Consider the following 22,467-nt stretch of genomic DNA (forward strand, 5'->3'; position numbering starts at 1 on the left):
TGTTGGGCATCCTGAGGCCAAAACACATCTTCCATGATGCTCCAGCTCAACACTGCCCTCCTGAGTCCCACCCGCCACAGCGTTCTGGTTACTGAACAGAGCATTGAGGAGCTCCCAGTGAGGGGCAACCCCCTTAGGTTCCAGGCTGTGAGCACATTCTCTTTGGGTTCCCAGGGTCTGTGTCTGTAGTAAACTGAACTGTTCACAGAAAAGCAGCTGGGTCCTTCTGGTCTTGGCCAAGGCAGAGTGAAGGGCAGGGGGAGGGGCAGGGCTAGAAGGTGGGATTGTTGTGTCCGAAGATGCAGATGGGGAAGTGCTTGACGTGGGAGGACCACTGGGCGGACAACTGGAAAAACGCCACGTCATTCCACTCCACGCCATCGATGACGACCGGCAGCATGCTCTGCTGGTGCTTGGCCCTGCAAACCAGGCGACCAATGCCCTGGATGCACTGGCTTTGGGACTCCACATCCTCGTCCGTGGTTTTCTTGGGCGCCTTCTTTTTTCTCTCCTTGGTGACCACAGTCATGGACATGGCAGGTGTTGCTGTGCCCTCACCACTGCGGGGCAGCCTGCTGACATGGACAGACTGGAAGAAGCACTTGAGTGTGTTTTTGGTGGTAGGCAGCTGTTTCTTCTCTGCGACTCTCTTTGTATCTATTGGCTGGACTGCTGTCCAGTAATCCACCTGCAGCTCCATCATCTGTGCATGGACACTCTGGCTGGTGGAGGACAGGCCCCCACTCATTGATGTGGGGGAGAGTGTGTTGGGTGAGGCCTTCCCGGTAGGGGACAGAAGCTCACCGCACCATGAGAGGACTACATCATCTGAGCCTCCTGACATGGCTGCAGATGGTTCCACTCTTCCAACCTTCACTGCCCCCACAAAGGGGATGAGCTGTGTGGACTTTTCATTGGGGCGCTGCTGCTTAGACATGAGAATGGCCTCAGCAATGGGCAGCAGGTAGACACAGTTGGCCCCCGCAACGTACTCAGAGATTCTCGACACAACGTCCTGTGTGTCCTGCAAGGTGTTCTCAGACTCCAGGTTGTTGAACATGTCCCGCCAGTACAGGTCCTGGAATAAGTTGTTGTAGCGGCAATCCATGGAGCCCAGGTAGCTGGCCAAGGGGTGGGGACCCAGCGGGATGACCAGGAAGCGCATGTAGTCTAGCCATTGGGGTGGCTGCTGGGACAGCTGCCTCACGAAGACCCGCAGCACAGCGCTGAAGTAGGGCTGTGCCCCTGCCACCGCCATCTTCACAGGCGTCAGGGCCTGGGAATTGCAGTTGCAGTATCTCTGCATGTGGGAGACGATGATGCTGAAGGCCTCCTGGACGTCATCTGTGGAGCAAGTGCACACCACGGGCAGCGTGTGCCCCTGCAGGATGTCCGAAAGTAACTGGCCCTGCCAGTCGCAGGTGTTGACCAGGATGATGTTCTCGGGCATCTTGTCCTGGGAAATGAGGATGTTGCTGAGCTGGTCACGGACGGGCTTCCTGGGGATCTGCCGCTGGCTCTGTGGGTCTGGGCTCTCGTTGTCCAGTCTGTTGACCCACTCATTCCGGGCTGTGTCGCAGCCCCAGTGGCCAGCCTGCTTCCTCTTGGACCTGCTGGAGGGCAGGACCAGAGACTTGGTGAAGCGCACTATGGATGGCAGCTTCTTGGTGAACCAATGCTGGGCGGAGGACCCTGCCTCCCGGTTGTCCTCCAGCTGTGCCAGCTGCTTCCCAGGGGAGCAAATTCTGTGGGCCATTGAGTCAGAGCTGCTATCACTTGACATGCTGTCAAAGTATCGTCTGAGTTTGGGCTTTGGGGTGCTGGGGACACTGATATCGTCCTCTGTGTCTAGGCTACTGTCACTAGAGCTCAGCACAATGTCATACCGACGGTGCAGAGCCTTCTCCACTTTGGGGACATGCCTCACAAGGGCCTGTTCTGAGGATATGACCTTCTCCGACACTTGGGCCCTGAGCATAGATGCCACGGCTTCCTGGTGGTAATTGTGTTGACTGTTCATGCACCTCCTTCTTACTATGAGATTACCTTTGTCCAAGTTATTCTCCTGGGACTGCCTGTGGACGGAATTGTGGCTGGCCGGCTGCTCAAAGAAGCAGCTCTCAGATGTGCTGGCGAGGTCCTTATGCGAGGTTTGGACCTTGTTGCTGGCGGGCATGGCAGTGGCCTCCTGATCGATATGCTGGCGGGACAGGGAGGGCATTCGAATCTCAGTGGTGGGTTTGCTGTAGGCCACAAGTTGGGAGTCACTGTGGCTTGGCTGCTTGCCTCCCGGGGCCCTAGCGTTCTCAGGCAGGTGGGCCAGACTCAGAGGCTCTTTTTGGATCCTGGTGCTGTGGAGGCCCCACATCTCCATCGGCAAGCTGGAGTCTGACAGGCCTTCCATGTATGGCCTGAGCTTGGGATTGGGGCTGCTGAGGACACTGTGATTGTCCTTCATGTCTGGGCCGCTAGACAGGCCTTCAAAGTATGGCCGAAGCTTAGGTGTGGGGGTGCTGAGGACGCTGCCATCGTCCTCAGTGTCTGGGCCACTGTCACTGGGGTTCGGCAGCATGTCATACAGGAGGTCCAGGTCCTCCTCCACCTCCGGGACATGCTCCCCATGGTCCTGCTCAGGGCCCAGGACCTCCTCCGACAATTGGACAGTGCGCAGCCATAACAGGACTTTCTGTTGGTAGTTCTGTTGCGTGGTCAGGGTGCTCCTTGTGAATATGAGATTCCCCTCATCGCAGTCATCCTCCTCCTGGTCAGCGGTATGGTAGCTGGCCTCCCGCTGCGAGAAGAAGCTCTCACACATGCACTCAGAGTAGTTGTCCGAGGACTCAGCCTCGGGACTGGCTTGCCTGGCGCTGTCCTCGTGGTCGATGGGCGGCATAGACAGGGAGGAGATCTGGATCTTGTCCACCTTGCTGGTGGGTGTGCTGTGGGCCACAAATTCGTTGTCCCTCTCGCTTGGCTGCTTGCCTCCCAGGGCCCACGAATTCTCGGGCATGTGGGGCAGACTCAGAGGCTCTGTTTGGGTCCTGTCACTGTGGCTGCCCCACATCTCCGTCTGCAAACTGGAGTCTGACAGGCCATCGAAGTATGGCCTGAGCTTGGGCCTGGGGGTGCTGAGGACGCTCTCATCATCCTCCAGGTATGGGTCACTTTTCCTGCGATTCCCCATCATGTCAGACCGAAGGTCCCTCTCTGACACTTTGGACCTGTGAAACAGCGCCAGGACTTTCTGCTTCAGCTTTCCTCGTATTGATGGCCGCTGCTTCTTTGGTTCCCCCTTCTCCAAGGCATCCTTGTCCAGGTCGTGTCTGTGCTTTCCCCTGCCGCTGGCGTGCAGCTCATCCTGCCCCTCGTAGTTACCTGCCGACTTGGCCTTAGGGCTGACCTGCATGGCAGTGCCCTCGTGTTCGATGGGCTCACTGCACAGGGAGGAGATCCAGATCTCGGCCACCGTAGTGGAGGATTCCTTGATGCTGCCAAAGAGGCTCACCATCTGGCCACACCTGGGGTTTCGCTGCATGACGTCAGCCATGCGGATGGCGCCAGAGGCCAGTGTCTTGTAGCCCAGGACGTTTCTGTTCTTAGAGCACTTCCTCTGCTCCAGCATGATCAGGAGCTTGTTACCTTCTCCCTTGAGGAAGTGGTTGTACTGCAGGGAGAAGGTCAGCGCCAGGTTGGTCTGCACTGGTCTACTGCGGGGCAGCACAATCTCTTGGGACCTCAGGATGCCCTTGGAGTCCCGCATCCTCACGGAAATTACCACGGAGTGGAGGTCCTTGGCCAGCTTCCTGAAGATCACTAGCTTCGTTACAGTGAGACTACACCACCTGGGCACACAGCTGGGGCTGGAGCAGTCCACCTCCCAGGTGGCAAACAGGTTCTGGGGGACCTGTGTTTTGAGCACCGTGGACATGCTGGCCAGGCCCACAGTTCGTGAGGAAGATGCAGCTGCTGGCATCCTACTGGACCTTTTCCTACTCAGGGTTGGTGGTTTTTTCTCCTGTGGTGGGACAGAGGAGGGACATGATTGGTGGCAAGAAGTGGCGCATGAGTGATCAAAGGAGAGTGTGGCCACACAAAAAGTGGCCACTCGCTAATCTGTGATTAGGTCAGGGAAGGCCTGGGTGATGGTCTTTTAACCTCAGAGACCTAAAGATATCACAAAGATGCTTTGAAATTAAAACGTTTTAACTAAAAGCTGTTTACGGTGGGTCGCTGGGTCTAGGTTGGAATCTTCTTCAAAAAAGGTCATTATTTACCTTAACTGAGACTGTCTACTATCTTTTGGAATGTACAAGAACATAGCTTTGGAACGTCAAAGGAATTTTCCTTTTTTTTGGATACTCTGTGGTCTGTGGAGACCACAAATCCCCTCATTGTTATTGAGTTCATTGTTGGCTGTTCTGTCCTATATCCCTCTATGGGAAAGAAGTATGTGTCTGTCATTTCACTTTTCATCCAATCCATCACCAATGGATTTCATGCAACTCACATACATCGCCACTTCTGACTGTAATATCTAAAATAAGGTGACAACTGCCATTCTCCAGAGCATTATTTCAATCCTTTGAGGTTTTGATTCAAGGCAAATGACCATTTGGCTCAGATAAAATCTCAACAATTGTTCACAGTTTTGAATGCTTCTTACATGGACATTTACTTGGCACAATACAGCAGGATCCCAGAAAATCTCACCCAGCACCACCCTGCAGACCTACACCTGGTGCTGGCATCCAGCAAAGGGCCCATTGACGCACCAGTTCCCTGCCTGCCGGTGAACTTGTGACACTTGTCTGTTGGATTCAGGACCTTCCCTTGCTTGTGTTGCTGACTTTATTGGAGCCATATTTTGTAATACTCTTGGTGGAACAAAGGTTAACAGTTGATAGATCCCAGGCTATGGAGAGACAGGAGGGAAAATGGGACTGGTTTTTACCCCTGGCTTTTCTATCGGATTTGCCTTTTGAGAGTCTGGGCAAACACCTTAGCTGTTTAAGTGAGAGCTGATCTTGTTCAGCTCAGAAGATAAAAGGGCACATCCTCCTTCCTGCATGAATCTCAGATGTTCTTAGACAACTGAGGATCTTTGCGGATGTGTCAGAGGTCATTCCTCATGACATGCAGGAGCCCCATAAGGAAATTCCCACACAACTGCAATTAAACTAACTGGCTCTTCAGGGGGAGCACTACTGAGGTTTAGTCCACCTCTGCTGGTAGCCCTTCTGGTTGTTGTAGTCAGCAAGGGGAGAAACTGAGGCACATAAGAAGGTTGAATGAGACTCTAGGTGAGTGAGCAACTTGCAGCTCAACCCATAAAGCAACAAACTTTAACCCACTACATAACACTCCCAGAAACTGTGCTGAGACTCTGCAGATACCAAGCCATAAAAACAACAGCAACAAGCACACCTATAATTAACATGGGAAGTTGTGCCTCCATGGCTGGGAACTCCCAGGCCCCAGCCCTCATTAATATTCCTGATAGGAAGCCTTGACTTGCAAGTGCTTTACAGAAGTATAAATGTAGGAAGTTTTAACTTCAAAATATCAACTGAAAAATGGCCAATATACAGTTTTCTTTGGGTGCCTAATTTAATTTTTCACAGGCAAAATAAAACAAAAGAAACAAATAACTATAACAGTGGCGGCCTGAAAATTGAACTGATTGAGTGTATAGGATGCATATCTTGATTTGGAAATTAGAAACTTCTAAGGAGAAGCACAGACAAATTCTCTTTAAAAAATAAATGAACAATAAATTTCAGAGATTATCTTCAAACTCTCCTGAAGCTAATACATGCTAACTCCCCATCCTCCCCCTTCTATAGCACGTCCCCTATATCTTTTGCTCTCTGAGCTTCCTTGTCCAGATGTGTTCCTTCCCTTCCCTTCTTTCTTCCCCTTCTGTCCCCTCCACTGCCCCTCCCTACTGACTTAAGGGAAAATGAGATGAGGAATTCTGCCAACTCCCTTTGGAGAAAAGCTGCTCTCAGCCAGAGAGGAACCAGCAATCATCCTCCATTTTCTCTATGGCCCTGATTGGTACACAGAGAAATTTAACTGATGGAACATGTAATCCTGGCTATTTTAACCTATTGCAATTAATATACTCCTGGTTTCTGGGAGCAAAAGCAAGAGAATTACTCAATAAGGTTTATAGAAAACTCCCATAGAGAAGCCTCCACACTTTAGGGATATAGGAAACTGAAACAGGATTTAGAAAAAGGATACAAACAGAAACATGCCTAGGGCTGCTCCAAGATAGAGTGTCGCCTGCAGACTGAAGGGTCCCAGGTGTGATTCTGGTCAAGAGCACATGCCCAGGTTGGAGGCTTGATCCCCATTAGGGGGCGTGCAGAAGGCAGCCAATTGGAGATTCTCTCTCATCATTGATGTTTCTATCTGTCTCTCCCTTTCCCTTCCTCTCTGAAATCAATACAAAATCTATTTTAAAAAACGGGGAGGGGGAGAAGCAAACATATAAACCCTGTATATATTGAGGCTATTTTATTTGTTTTTAACCACAAACAATTAATTGCTTTCACCATCGGAATAAAGCTTTCCTACAAATGTCTGTTTTTTAATCAAAACCTGTTTCCTTCCAACTAGGGAATGTTATGAGAATATATATGGTTTGCTTATCAAATCTTCCCCAATTCCCCTGTTTAGTGAGTGGGTTTTTGTTTTTTTTTACTGTTTAATGATATCAGTGATGCTGACATATGCTTTCTCCAGAATAGTAACATATATACTTAGAATAAATGAACCAGATACTGAACCAAAAGGGAAAGTAATGATTTTAAAGGAACCTTCCAGGAGGAAACTAAGCTTGAGACTGACTGAATGTTTGCTAATCCTATCTTCTTCAGTATTATCTTCCACAAGACCCTGAGAGATGGCTTAACAGGGTACCCACCCTACTCAGAATGGCCGCAAACAGCCCAGAGACATGCAGACATGCCTCTGACACTAGGCTTTCTCATATGTCTGCCTAAAGATGGGGGACCAGCCCACAGTGAAGTGAGAATTCTCTTTTGGGGTACATATTCACCAAATGGGAGTAACTTCACCCTGGGTGCCTCAAACAAGAAGCCAATCTTCTTTTGTTACACCAATTACCTGGTTGCAATATAAAGTGGGTAATAGAGAGGCTTTGGCACCATTAACTTTAAGACTATCTTGCACCTGGGACCTGTGTTGCCATTCCCAGGGGAGACAGACGGAGGTTTCATATACCTGAAAGTCTTTATACCTCTCAGAGTTGTGAGCTTTCTGGAAACTAGAAGAATATTCCCAAATAGAAACAATCCAAAAATGGGCGAATGAATTTGTCAGTCCCTTGCTAACATTTGGGGGGGGGGGGGCAACCCAGTTCCTGAGGTATTGAAAATGACTCTCCTTGTTTTACAAATGAAGTTTTCAAGGTGCCATAGGTTTTGCTCCAGAAACAATTCAAAGCCCACCAAGTCCTTTTACCTTCTCCAAACCTCCCCTATTCATTTTGAAGGCTTTACAGGTAATTAGCTTCATGCAACCAAAGTCCCGGAACCTTTGAAGTGAAAATACCTGAGTTCACCAAGACCTCTTGTATAGGCCATTTTTAAAAATACAAATCTCTGGAAGATATGACTTATCCCAATAGAAAAAACAATACCTTACCCACCTACACAAATCTCTTTAGCTTTTTCAACTATATCTTTCTAACTTAGTAAGTTTTAATGAAAGTTATTAAATATCTACACATTTTGAATTAACGTGAATACTGACACATTGATTGCTAGAGAAGTCTGAAGTTCACTGCTTTTGGGGGTTTTTTAATTGCAGAAGGTCTGTAAAATGGATTTGGGGCTGTTGATGTAATGTTTTTTGCTTTGCTGAAGGTGTGTTTTTTGAAAGTAAGAGTTTGATTAAAATATGTTCATCAACGTCTATCTAAGGAATGCTGTTTGTTCACTTGTGTGCTTACGATTGGAAATTAATGCTCCTAATAGTTAAAAGTTCCAGTTAAGTTGGAAGAAATTATACAGTTATGACAATAGAAGGCTTGAGGTATGGAGAGTCATATTTGAAGGAAAAGGGCAAATGTAAGTTTCTCTAAGGATAGTTATTTCTGAATGGGTAAGAAGGTTTGTAAAAGGTGAGGAAAGGTTTGTAAAAGGGGGTATAGGCTATACAACTTTGTGAAAGTTTTATATAAAAATATTCTTTTATTTCTCTACCAAAAAAATAATTCAAATTGTGTGTACAGTCTTTGTGTGATATGTGTTCATCTATGTGTCATGTGTGGTGAATTGTCAGCCTCCATATGACATTACTAGGATATAATCTTTTATTGGCCTACAAAGATTAAATGCTTATGTAAATTAAGGAGAATTCTGTAGTCTGGACAAAATACTTAATATTACAACTGTTTGCAAGTATGATTAATATCTTTTAGAGTTAGTTACCCTAAGTCTGTGTTTGCTTTACGTAGATTTACAAAAAGTCCATGGTATAATCTTTTGCACAAGTATATTTGCAACCTTCCCAAAGTTTCTATTGTAAGAGACTTTTAAAACAGGAGATGACTTTGAGTCAATTCCAATGGGCCCTGGAGTACCTCAAGGATTTATTCTCTCTCCTTATTAGAGAAACGTTTTTAACTAATTTAGGACTACTTAATATGCTTGAAATTACCTGAGGAGCTTTAAAAAATTAAAAATATAAATAACTGTGCTATTTGTGTACCTATATTTTTATTAAAATGGATGTTCTAAAGATTTCAACCTGCTCTAGGAAGGAATGTACAAAGATTCAAGAAAATTTCAAATAGGAAACACTCTGGTGTAACAGTGGTCTTGGTGTCAGCGACACCAGGCCAGCCAAGAGGATGGTTCCCTGTGAGGGTGTCTGGCAGTTGGACTCCGGGTATTTGTGGCACAAACATTGGAAGTTTATGAATTATATCCAATTCTCAATACAAGAAGCCATGGACAATGTTTTAAAATCTTACATTCTATCTGTTCCTTTTATATTGAAATTATGTATTGAATCCAAATATATACATATACGTATATATTTTCATATCGTTCTCTGTAATTTTACAGTAATTTTTGTTACCCAAAAATTATTGCCTTGAAATGTTATATTTTACCAAAAAGGCAGGTTTTCATCAATTGCATTGCAATCAAAACTATAACCATACCACTTTGTTTTGTCGTTCATAGATATTGTTTTACTTTACTGCATTTTCAAATATGTTACATCTTTAGAAAAATTCATGAAAAGGACTCTTGACTTACTCTATTTTTTTATTCTTTTCATATATTTTATTGATTTTTTACAGAAAAAGAGAGGGATAGAGAGTTGGAAACATTGATGAGAGAAACATCCATCAGCTGCCTCTGGCACAATCCCTACTGGAAATGTGCCTGCAACCAAGGTACATGCCCTTGACCTGAATTGAACCTGGGACCCTTGAGTCCTCAGGTCTAAGCTCCACCCACTGAGCCAAACTGGTCAGGGCTTGACTTACTCTAAGTAACAGGTTTCTACGCAGGTCACATCTTTGAACTGAATGAAGAAGTATAGAACTCTAAGGAATGACTGAATTCACGAAAATACTAGCAAATAACCAGGATAAACAACAAAATGGGTAGGGAACTAAATGAAGAGAAGATGGTTATTATTATTATGACTCTGTTTAAAATACTGCTGATTTTTAAATCATTTTGTTTTTCAAATATAAGGAAAACTAAAAGCAGAAATTCTACATTACTATCCATGACTCACTACGAAGGTTAGAGGGAATGATACATTAGTGACACTCATTTCACAGTACTTCCAAGAGACAAAGACTTCAAGGACCAAAACGTACAACCAGGAGATTTTGTTTATTGAAACACATTAATTAAAGACTCTCTCCAATGTGTTAAAAAGGACGTTACCTTATGAGAGGCCTAACCCTAAATGGATATCTGTCACTGACACTGCCCTCCATCCACCAAGGAGACTGAAGACTTTTCAAGGATGAGAACCCACGGGCAGTGGGGGCTGACAGCTTTCCCAAGAAGTCAACAAGGCCTGGATGCTGACAGATTACTGCTGCTCAAACCTTGTTCTTCTATCTCCTAACTGTTATTGATTATATGTACATCAACTGATTTTTATATTTCTATTACACACCTTATTACATATGAATAGTTGAATTTCGACATCTGCTAAGTTTTCCCACCTACTAGACAAGTACATTCTAATGATCAGTATGGTAAGGAAACAGTAGAGAGTCTAAATTCTTCAGGTCAAACATAGCATAAGTACAAGGAACAGTGGATGAAGAAGGAAACATAAAATTAGCTTAATAAACAATTATGTAAATACATGCAAAGGGTTTTTGGTTGGCTGGGATGCTTACTTTCCTTAGTCACTTTCTTGTCTAGTAGTAGACATTTTCTATTCCTAAGCAGTGTTCCTGCTTTAATGTTTTTGCTTTTGTTCCTGGTATGTAAGTGTTATACTAGATGCAAAATACCAAAACTTAAGACAAGCAGCAAACGGACTCTGCTCATGTTAGCTCAAAATATAAAATTGATACAGAATATTTTTTAAGAAGAACATATAGTATCTCATGGCTTCACATCCACTTTTTATGTTGATTAATAATAAAAATTCCACTTTGAATGCCATTCAAGGTTAGAGTCTTACCTTATCCCGAATGGTCCATTGTTCAGCAAGACATGACACTAACACTCATCATCAATGCATAATTTGTATTGATTTCTGAATAAAAGGAGGATGTATGAATGAAAAAGGGGCCCCATGCTAACCTGACTAGCTCAGGGAAGTCCTGCAAGGCAGCCTTGCAAACTCAGAGACCTTAAGTAACTTCAAAGGATGGTCTGAAATTAAAACACTTACAGGAGCTCATGATGGATCGTCAGATCCTTGTCTGGCATCTTCCCTGACAAAGGTCAATCTTTACCTTAACTGAGTGTGTGTACTGCCTTTTTGCCTCTATGATAACAATTCATTGGATTTTCCTTATTTTGGACAGCTCATGCTCAGGCACTGTTCTGTGCTCTGCGGAGATCAGAGATCCCTTCGCTGCTATTGAGTTCTTTGTTGACTTGAAACTATCCTACATCCACCATGGTAAAAGAAATATGTGCCTATCATTTTACCCTTTATCCAATAACAGAAGTGTCTCCTATTTGCTTTCTCCTGTCTCCCTAATCTATCACCCATGGATTTCATGCAACCCACAAAAGTCTGCACTTTTGCTTGTATTGTATAAAATAAGGTGCAAAATTGTCATTCTCAGGAGCATTCTCTCAACCCATTGAGATTTTTCTCGCTCACAATTGTTGACACTTTGGATCAAACAAACACACACAAATTTTTCAGAGCTCTGAAAGTTTTTCACATTAATAAGAGAAAAGGTTCTTGGCAGGAAAAATAGAATTGCAGGTGAGGAATATGAAGCACATTAGTATCTTAGGTCATTCTCTTAGCAGAGGACAAACAGCACATGCTTGTATTAACAGTGTCACCCATGCGATTTCTGACAGAACATCCCAATGTATGATGAGAACACCGAGGCTTTTCCTGGGGTGGAGGGTCTGGATATTAGGACGTGGTATGTTTAGTGTGGCACCGTCGTCATGGCAATGGAAGGTTTTAAGTCCAGGTCCCACAGAAAAAAGACATGGATTTCTGTGATAAGCATTCCCGGCCCCATACAATGTGCAGCCCTGGGAGGCCCCAGCTCCTGACATGGAGGAGATGAGGACCCAGATTCCTTTGGGAACTGGACACTAGGAGGGATCTCAGGGGAGTAGCAGGGTGCCTTCTGGAACCTGAGTCCTGTTGACTCCCTGGGGTCCTGGAGTTTGGGTCAATTGGGCACCTACACTCACCCTGCGGCGGTGCTTCAGGCTTGAGGATATATCAGGTGTCTGTGCCGCCTGCAAGGGCGTGGAATTGAAGACCCCATCTGTCGGCTCCGGTCCGCTCTCCTGTGCAGAGCTCTATAAAGACAGTTTCCAGGCACCAGGGGAAAACCTCAGAGCCCTGTTTTGCTGGTTCTCTAAAACTTGTGACTCTCCACTCCAGACACACAGAATGTGATCTGCTGAGACCTCTACTGGCAAGGAAAAGTCATGACAGCCTGAGAGCCTAGGACTCCCATTGGCATAGATCAGGGACCCCTCTAGAGCCCCATCTCCACCTGCCTGCCCTACCCTGAGGTGTGATCACAGCAGGACCTCTAGGTTATCCACTGCTCCAAACACTCCCGCGGTTCTCCCTGCAGGACCCCCTATCCACCACATGAAGAGGGGGGATGTGGGCTGCACAGGGATGGCCCACAGAGGAGGCTGGCCTGGCGGGAATGGGTCTGACCCAGGCCACCTTCACTTACCTGAGGGGATCTTCTTGAAAACGGCCAGAGATGTCGGGCACGAGTGTTGAACCGTCTACAGAGTCTGGAACAACGCTCCCTGCAGGGTCTCTGGGAACCAGAGCCCCCATAACTGGGAACACAACAAGAGAACATGTTGAACTGTCAACTGTCTCTTGCCAAGTGAGTGGCAGTTGGGCAGTTGCTAGAAAGTGGGTGCCTGGTTACGGGGGTTCCAAGTTCTATTAGGAAGTGACCTCACTTCCTGGAATTGCCTCCCTGACTCCCCTCACCTAATTACAGCTATAGATACTCCTGTGGACTGCTGACTGCTCACCTACCTTCTCCATGGAAAACCAACATTGTACACAGTGACAGGAACACACCCTCTCCACAAGGTCTAGCTGCAGCCAGGGTACTAGGTTTGAGGAGACAGACCAGGGCTCAGACTCAACCCCTCATTCTTACCTCTTCTTGATCCTGGATAAGTCATTGTGCCTGTTAGATCCTGTCTCTTCTCTGCCTGCACAATGGATTATTGCAGCATGTGCTTCTTAGCGATATTCACGCTCATGAAGGTAGTAGCTATAAAGTAGGAGGAGGAATGCCACAAGGCAAAAGTGCCTACAACCTCTTTTTCTTCCTATTGTCACCTCCTTGGTGTCTAATTTTCTTTTAATTCCACCCAGGGTCATTTGATTGTGTGTGGGAGAGAGAGAGAGAGAGAGAGAGAGAGAGAGAGAGAGAGAGAGAGAGATTGTGTGTGCGCACACACACATATGCTAGTGCTAGGTTGTATTGTGTTAACAAAGCCTGAATACAGTAGTTTGCAGAGGCAAAGGTTAATTTCATAGCCATATGATTTCAATGATCTGGTGTAACTAAAAGGACTTCCTGATTTTTTGGATTATTCATCTTTTTTCTAATTGTAAGGATGAGAGTAAGAACTTACAAGGTCATATGTCAGAGTGGAAACCAGAAGTTGACATTTTATTTGACAATGGCTTGTGGGGGACATGACTTCCATTTCCCCCTTTGTAACAGCTGCCAATGTGCATATCCAGGTGGTCTGGGGAGTTTGGGTCAAGGCCCCAGAGTGGAGTTATCAGCACAGCTCACTGGCCTGGCCACAGTGATGACGGTTGTATGTGGACATGTGACTTCAGTGAGTTGAATAAAATTCTTTTTGTTAGTCACAAGAAAAAAAGTTCTGTTTTCATATGTCTCATGGCCTTATGAAAACATGCTTTTAGTCAATAATCATGTGAGAGGTGCAAATGAAAACCAAAACGAGGGCCCTGGCCGGTTTACTCAGTGGATAGAGTGTTGGCCTGAGGAATGAAAAGTCCCGGCTTCGATTCTGGTAAAGGGCACATGCCCAGTTTTGGGCATTGATCCCCAATAAGGGCATGTAGGAGGCAGCTAATCAATGATTCTCTCATCATTGATGTTTTTCTCTCTCTCAATGAAATCAATAAAATGTATTTTTTTCAAAACACAATGGGATAGCATCTCACACTTGTCAGAATGGCTATCATCCACAAATCAAGAAAGGACAAATGCTGGTGATTATGTGGAAAAAAAGGAACCCTTGTGCATTGCTGGTGGGAACATAGACTGGAGCAGGCACTCTGGAAAACAGCATGGAGCTTCTTTGAAAAATTAAAAATGAAACTCCCATTTTACCCAGTAATTCCACTTCTGGAATATATCCCAAGAAAGCAGAAACACCAATCAAAAAGGATATATGCATCCCTGTGTTCATAGCAGCACAATAGCTAAGATTTGGAAACAGCCTAAATTCCCATCAGCGTAAGTGCCCAACAGCAGCTGAGTGGAAAAAACCTGTGGTACATCTACATAATGGAATACTATGCTGCTGTAAAAAAGAAAGAAGTCTTACCATTCACAACAGCTTGGATGGACATGGAGAGCATTATGCTAAGTGAAATAAGCCAGTCAGATAAAAGTAAATATCACATGGTCTCATTCATTTGTGGAATATAATGAATAACATAAACTGATGAACAAAAATCGATCCAGAGACAGAGAAGCATCAAACAGACCCTCAAACCTCAGCAGGAAGGCAGGGGAGAGTGGGGGAGAGAATAAGAGACCAAGCAAAGGTCTTGAATGCATGCATATAAGCATAATCAATGGACACAGTCATTAAGGGGGTAGGGGCATGTGCTGCAGGTGGGGGTGGGTGGGGAGGGGTCTAGGGGAAAAAATGGAAACATATGTTATACTTTAAACCATAATAAAATAAAATGATAAAAACATTTCTCTTAGTAAAAAAAAAAAAAGAGAGCTAGTCCTCTTTCTGGGTCCCAGAACAAAGCGCCCCCTGACCCCTAGATACGGAGGAACCTGCAGGAGCTTCCCAGTATGTCCGGATTTCTAATGTCCAGACCAACTCTGTTGGAGAGGTGGGAGCCTTGGCCTGGAAGGTCTGAACATTCCTGAACTCTGGGCTCTGAATGTCACGGACATTGGATGATATCTGCCACTCTATGGACATCAGTTTACCAATTTTCCATTGAGGGTTGGGTTCAGAACTGCATAAGCCTGACCTCACAACAAAGGGGCCCAGCTCCCTCCACCCTGGGTGGGCACTGGACAGAGGTCCATGCCTGTGGTTCCAACTCTGGGCTCCTTTTCAGTCAAATACTGGCCAAAGGCTCATTTACCTGCCGAATGCTCACCATCTCCCCCATGCCTCTCCATGTCTGTGCATGATGCCACCAGCAGATCCTTTTCCAGAGCCCCCGAGGAAACCTGGGTGCAGCTAGAACCCGTACTTTGAGGACACACCGCTGGATTCATCTCAGGCTCTGTTGGGCTCAGTATCTTGTTCATTTATTTCTAAATACATATTACCCTTCTGGAAAAAGCATGTGTGGGTATTACTGATTTCATAAAACAAACAAATAAGCAAACTAAACACCTCTCCCTATCAGCTGATTTGGGGCATATTTTTTTAGCAAAATAGATATTTGCTAATATTGCTATAACATTCCCTAGTTGGAAACAGGTTTTGATTAAAAACAGACATTGGTAAATATTCCTGCGATTTGCACAGAAGCTTTACTCTGAAGGAGAAGATAATTAGTTGGCTGTGGTTAGGAATAAATAGAGTAGCCCCAGTGTCTACAGGGGTCTTAGTGGCTTCTCTTTCTATGATAATTTCACCTGCTCCCAAACTATCAGTGAGAAGGGAAACACCCATGGATCAACCCTATATTTGTGTGTGTGTGTGTATGTGTGTGTGTGTGTTTGTGTGTGTGTGTGTGTGTGTGGTTTGTTTGTTATTGGTTTTCTACATCCCATTTCAGTGAACAGATTTCTCTACAGGAATTTTCTTGAAAGCCTTATTTAGAATTTGTGTTGCATTTGCTGACAAAAACCATTAGCTATATTAGTTGGAATCAGTTAGAAAATCCAGGATTACATATTCTAAGAGTTCAATGCCTTTGTGAACCCACCAGGGTCATTGGGAAAATCAGGAACATTTGCTAGTTCCTCTCTTGCTGAGACAAGCTTTTCTCCAAAGGGAGTTGTTAGAATTCCTATTCTCATTTTCTCTTAAGTCAGTAGGAAGTGATAGTGGAAGGGACTGAAGGGAAAGGAAGAAGGATGGAAAAGGGTGCAGAATATAGTGGGGGAACTAGAGAAGGTGGAAGAATGGGGTGTTGGAAATTATTACCTTCCGAAGAGTTCAGAGACAGTCTATAAAATTTCCAATTCCTTAATTGTTTTTAAAGGAATTTATATGTGCTTCTGAAAATCTCCTGATTTCCAAATCAAGATATGCTTCCATTCATTCATTCAGTTTAATGTTAGACCTGGCATTTTCCTAATTTTTATTGCATGCCAAAAATTAATTTAGGCACACAAATCAAACTGCACTTTGGCCATTTTTAGGAGGACATTTTCTAATTAAATCTTCCCATTTCTGTAAAGCACGTGTAAGTAAAAGCTTCCTATAAGGAATATTAGTGAGGGATGGGATCGGGCATCTCCTGGACTTGGAGGCACCATTTCCCATGTTAATTTTAGGTGTGTTTTGTTGTTGTTTTGTAGTTGTTTGTATGTGTATGTGGTTTTTCTTTTCTTTCTGATATCTGCAGAATCTGAGCAAATTTTCTAGGATTGTTATATTATGTAGTTGGTCAACCTGTGTTGCTTATCGGTTGAGCTACATGAGGCTCTCACCCCTCAAATCACCTTCAAACCTCTGATGTGCCTCAGTTGATCTCCCTGCTGTCTCAAACAACCAGAGGGTCAGGGAATGGTTGACCAAACCTTATGGGTGCTCCCCCACCAGAACCAGTCACTTTAATTGCAATTGTGTTGAAATTTTGCTTTGGGGCTCCTGCACATCATGAGGAATGACATCACACATCCACAGATATTCTTAGTCTCCTAAGAATACCTAATACTCGGACCTGAGGGAGAATATGACACTGTATTTTTGGAGCTGATTAAGTTCAACTCTAATTTAAATGATAATGGGTTTTGGTTTTTTTTGTTCTTGTTTTTTTTTTTTTTTTTTTGCTCTGATTCTCAGAAAGCAATTCCGATTGGAAAGCCACAATTTAACAACGGCCACCAATTTTTTTCCTACTGTATTGTCTTAACCTAAGTTCCATCAACCCTTAATCTTAGTTCTATCTGGACTATTTAAAAATACAGCTCAAATAAATCTAACCCTCTACCACCAGCAAGGGAAAAGTCATGGATTTAAGATACAAACCACCCAGGTTCACCCAATGGGTGGGGAACCAGCAGTTCAATGGATCCTTTGTTGAATCCTAACACCATGTCCACGGGTTGGTCCTGGGTGAGCTCTTTTGGAATCCTGACCCACTACGTCAAGTAAATGTCAAAGTATGAAACATTCAAACTTGTCAAGAATTTTGGTCGTTTATTTAAGTCCCACTGTCAATAACTGGCAGGATGAAAATCTCAGCAGATTGAGATATTCTCTCTGGCAGTTTTGCACCTTATTTTATACATTACAATCAGAACAGGAGATGTATGGTGGTAACAGGAAACCCAGTGTTGATGCATTAGGGTTTCAGAGAAATCAAAGCAGCGAATTCTCTGTGACTGGATAAACAGTAAAATGACACAGACATACTTCTTTTACATGTGGATATAGGATAGTTCCAAGTCAACAATGAACTCAGTAAGAATGAGGGGATTTGTGGTATCCGCAGAGCATTGCCTATGTGTTGAGGGGCCTGGAAATAGGGAAATTCCTTTGACATTCCAAATTACATGTTATTGTAGATGCCAAAAGGCAATAGACAGGCTCAGTGAAGGTTAAGATTGACCTTTGTCAGGGAAGATGCCAGCCTAGGACACGACTACCAACCATAAACTGCTTTTAGTTTAAAAGTTTTCATTTCAGAACATTCTTTTTGATAACTTTAGGTCTCTGAGTTTGCAAGAACACCACACAGGGCTTCCCTGAGCTTGTCAGTGAGCATGTGGTTCCTTTTCGCAGACACAGTTCTTGGATCACTTGTGCCCCACCTCCTGACAACAGTCACTGAGTGCTTAGGGCAGTGGTCGACAAACTCAGTAGTCAACAGAGCCAAATATAACAGTACAACGATTGAAATTTCTTTTGAGAGCCAAATTTTTTAAACTTAAATTATATAGGTAAGTACATTGTTATTAACTTTATTAGGGTACTCCTAAGGCTTAGGAAGAGCCACAGTCAAGGGGCCAAAGAGCCGCATGTGGCTCGCGAGCCGCAGTTTGCCAATCATGGACTTAGGGGATTGGTCCGAACTAAAGCCCCAACCCACCTGGCAGTTCATAAACTGCCCCTGAGGGAATGTCCCTCCTCTGTCCCAACACAGGAAGAGAAACCATCACCCCAGAATGCAGCAGGACCTGTATGTTGTAAGCAGATGCAGCTACCTTGCTGCCCACAGTCCTGGTCTCCACACCTCCCGCTCCCCCATCCCTGTGCCCAGGTTCAACACCAATGCCCAAGAACCTGTTTGCTACCCAGGAGTTGGACAGCCCCAGCCTCAGATTCGTTCCCAGATTGTGCAACCTGACCTTAATGAAGATGGTGGTGTTCAAAGAGTTGGAGAAGGACCTCATCTCCATGGTGATCGCCATGAAGATGCAGTACTCCACCCTCATATCGATGGTGACCACGGTCAAGATGCAGGGCTCCAAGTACATCCTACGGGAGTATGCTGTTCCCCAGTGAACACCTGGACACAGTCCTGGGGTTGACCTCACTGCAGGACCCCCACTTCCTCTGTGAGAAGGCAACAAGCTATAGGCCCTGTTGCACTGGAGGAAGTGCTTTAAGAACCAGACCATCTGGAGCTAGAAGACACTCCCTGTGGGCGCCATACGCATGGCCAAGGTCAGGCAGCGAACCCTGAAGGGTGGACAAAGTGGCCGAGGAGGCTTCTGCTAAAGTGGCCGATATCTGGATTGCTCCCTGTCCAACCAGCCCATCCACTGGGAGGACAGTGCCATACAGGACAGATGCAAGGCTAAGTCAAGGGTTAATTACTCCGAGGGGGTTCATCAGAGCTTCTCCTCTGAGCAACAGGCCAGCAACTATGCCACCTATGGACTGAACATGGCTGAGAAGGGCATTGACATGGGGGTGCTCAAGAAGTAGAGGCCATGGATATTAGGGAAGATGTGCATTACCAGGCCACAAAATATCAAGGAAAAAGTGGTGGCGTGGCTGGGAAAGTTCAAAGTGTTGGAGGAGGCTGTGGACTCGAGCAGGACACAGCAGAGCATGTCCTAGAGTTGGAGTGGGACATGGACCTTCTATTTAACACACTGCGAAACCCCAGGGACAGTGGCCCAGACATGGAGGATGAGAACAGCACCCTCAGCACCCACAAGCCCAAGCTCAGACTGTTCTTTAAAGGGTTGGCACACTCCAGCTCACAGACACAGACCGAAGCATCCACAGTGCCCAGAGCCAAGAGGAGCCTGCAATTATGGCCAAAGTGCAAGAAAACACGTGAGGCCTCAGGCATCAAACAGCCCAGAGACAGTGTTTCAGACTCGGCGGCCCACAGCACCCCCTCCCCCAAAGTCGCCTGAATCTGGACCTCTTTCATGTCTAGCCAGTCCACTCACCGTGTAGACAGCGCCATGTAGGCCGGCCCAAGACCAAGTCTACAAATCACTACTCTAAAAAGGAGTATGAGAGTTTCGCTGAGCAGGAGGCCGGTGAAGATGCTGCCCATGGATAGGAACTGGATCAGGAAGCAGTGACTATTGAAAGTCACAACAAGGTCCATGACAAGCAGAATGTAGTGGCTTGGCTGAGCAGGGCCTAAGTGTCGGAGGAGGCCCTGGACCGTGAGCAGGACCCTGCAGATCATGTACCCGAGTAGAGGAGGACCCGCACCTTCTGTCTAACATGCTGGAGAACCAGTGACAGTAGCCCAGACAGGGAAGAAGATGACAGCCTTCTCAGCACCACCAAACCCAAGCTCAGGCCATAATGCGAAGGACTGTCACATTTCAGTTCAAAAATGGACATGGGGAGCATCCATGGTGCCCAGAGCCAGGCGGAGCTTCCGAGTTTAAGCTGGTTCTGCTGAGGGCTAGTGTGTTGACGCACGGAGTAAATGGTCCCGGGTTCAAATCTGGTCACGGGCACAACTGTGTTGATTACAGGCTTGATCCCCAGCCCTGGCCATGGCACATGCAGGAGGCAAGCAATCCATGTGTCTCTCTCACATCGATTCCTCTCTCTCTTTCTGTCTCTCCCCGTCCCTTCAAGTTTCTCTAAAAATTCAGTGGAAAAAAAACCTCTGGTGAGGGTTCACAAAACAAACAAAGCCAAACAAAGGAGCTTCCTAGTCCAGCTGAAGTGCCCAAAAAGACCAAGCTCAGTCAGCAACAGCCAAGTGACAGTGTCTCCCACTTAGAGCCCCAGAGCATGCCCACCCAGGGGAGCACCCAACACCGCCCAAGGACAGCCCGGAGGCAGAGACCTCAGCCCTGGACATGCTCACCAAGAAGATGCGGCTCACTAGGCGCATCACCAAGACTGAGTCTCTCATCCCCTCCACCAAGGCCAAGGGGAAGCATACCCGCCACCATGGCTGGTCACGTTCCTGAAGCGGCGGCAGATGGCACAGCCGTAGAACAAGTGAGCCAAGAGCCCAGACAATGAGCATGGCCAGACCCAGGGATCCAGCTGCAGATCCCCAGGAAGACCACGTACAACCACCTGAACCACATCCTCATCTCCGATGACCAGCTGCCAGAGAACATCATCCTGGTCAAACCTCTGATTGGCAGGAGCAGTTCCCCCTCAGACACCCTGCAGGGGCTCATGCTGCCTGTGCTGTGCATCTGCTTCATGGCTGACGTCCGGTGGCCTTCAGCTCCATCATCTGGTGGATACAGAAATACTGTAATGATAATTCCCAGCCCCTTAAGCTGGTGAAGATCCTGGTGGAAGGGGCACAGCACTACTTGAGCGCTGTGCTGCGGGTCTTCCTGGAGCTGCTGTCCTACAAGATGCTCGGCTGGCTGGGCTATGTGCACTTCCTGGTCATCCCGCTGGGTTCCAATCCTGTGGCCAGGTACCTGGGCTCCATGCATTACCACTACAACAGCTTCTCCCAGGACCTGGCCTGATGGGACCTGTTCCATAATCTGGAGGCCCAGAGCGCCATACAAGACACACTGGACATCGTGACGAGAATCACGCAGTACATCACGGGAACATCTGTTCCTCTCAGCTTCCCATCGAGGAAGCCCTGCTCTCCTACAAGCAGAAGAGACCCCATGAGGATTCCTTATAGTTCATTCTTTTCAGGGAGGCAGGTGAAAGTTGGGACAGTGCAACAGTCCTCAGACACGTCGGGAGACTCAGATGACGGGCCCCCTTGGGCTGCAGCATGCTTTTATCCTTCCCTTTGTCCCTACCTCTGTTCACCAACGATGCCTTGTCATCCCACTCATCTTGTCAGTGAGTGGGGTTTGTCCTCCCCCAGCCAGGGCGATGGCGCCAAGCTGATGGAGCGGCAGGTGGATTACTGGACGGCAGCCCAGCCCACAGACAGGAAGAAAGACTCGAAGAAGAAAGACCTGCCTTGCGCCAACAACACCCTCAAGTGCAGCTTCCAGTCTCTCCAGGTCAGCAGGCTGCCCAGCAGTGGCCAGGCCAAAGCAACACCCACCATGTGCATGACAGTACTCACCAAGGAGAAGAAAAAGAAGGTGTTGTTTTCGCCCAAGAAAACCAGGACAAGGCATGGAGTCCAAAATCCAAAAGCCAGTGCTTGGAGGCATAAGCCACCTGGTCTGCAGGGCGAAGCAGCAGGAGAACATTCTGCGGGTCCTCATCAAAGGTGTGGTGTGGAATGAAGTTCTTCCAGCTGGCAGCCCAGGGTCCTTCCGCATCCAGCACTTCCCCATGTGCATCTCCAGACATTCTGACTCCACCTTCCAGCCCTGCCTGCGACCCTGCAGATGCCAAGCACGGGAGGGCCCACCTGCTTTTCAGTTCACCTTTCAGTTTAGTACAGAAACCGACCCTGGAAACACAAAGAGAAACCTTCTTAAGTACAAAAGTGCTCACTACCCGGAAGCTAATGTGCAGCCCCCATTGGGAGCCCCAACTGCTCTGCTGATTAACCAGAACTCTCTGGGGGTCAGGCGGGCAGTGCTGAGCTGGAGAATCATGGAAGGTGAGTTTTGGCATCAGGACCCCTAACACTCCCAGCGGGAAGGGTTCTCCCTTCTCCACCTGCCCTTCCTGGAAGCCAGGACTCTGCCTCCACAGGACTCAGAGCTGGTGGTCAGATGCCAAGGACTGGCCTCCCATTGTGGGCATCCTGAGCAGAACATGGAGGCCAGTCAGCCCAGCCCTGGGCCCCAGCTGCCAACCCGCCAAGTGGCCCCACACCATCCACTGGTGCTTTCCTAAAAAAATAGGTGTGTGGTGCAGACCCCCAGGCACACCCTCTAGACAAACTGGTGCAATACCAGCTGCCCGCCTTCCTGAGCAGGGACTATGCTTTCGCCCTCATCTCTCTGTGTTATGACTGAACATT

The 22,467-nt window shown here is 46.6% G+C and overlaps 1 protein-coding gene across 1 annotated transcript; it reads right to left on the reverse strand.

The window, feature by feature from the left end:
- Positions 1-271: 271 nt before the first annotated feature.
- Positions 272-1,165, reverse strand: LOC132219345 (phosphofurin acidic cluster sorting protein 2-like). Its single transcript, XM_059671708.1, has one exon. It carries the CDS (start codon positions 1,163-1,165, stop codon positions 272-274), a length of 894 nt encoding a protein of 297 aa, XP_059527691.1.
- Between the last annotated feature and the right edge of the window lie 21,302 nt (positions 1,166-22,467).

The sequence above is a fragment of the Myotis daubentonii genome, chromosome 16, assembly GCF_963259705.1.
Source record: "Myotis daubentonii chromosome 16, mMyoDau2.1, whole genome shotgun sequence".
Classification (NCBI taxonomy): domain Eukaryota; kingdom Metazoa; phylum Chordata; class Mammalia; order Chiroptera; family Vespertilionidae; genus Myotis; species Myotis daubentonii.

What these genes read in the sequence shown, in the direction of transcription:
- LOC132219345 (XM_059671708.1), bottom strand. Translation starts at nt 1,165, where the DNA reads ATGCGCTTCCTGGTCATCCCGCTGGGTCCCCACCCCTTGGCCAGCTAC.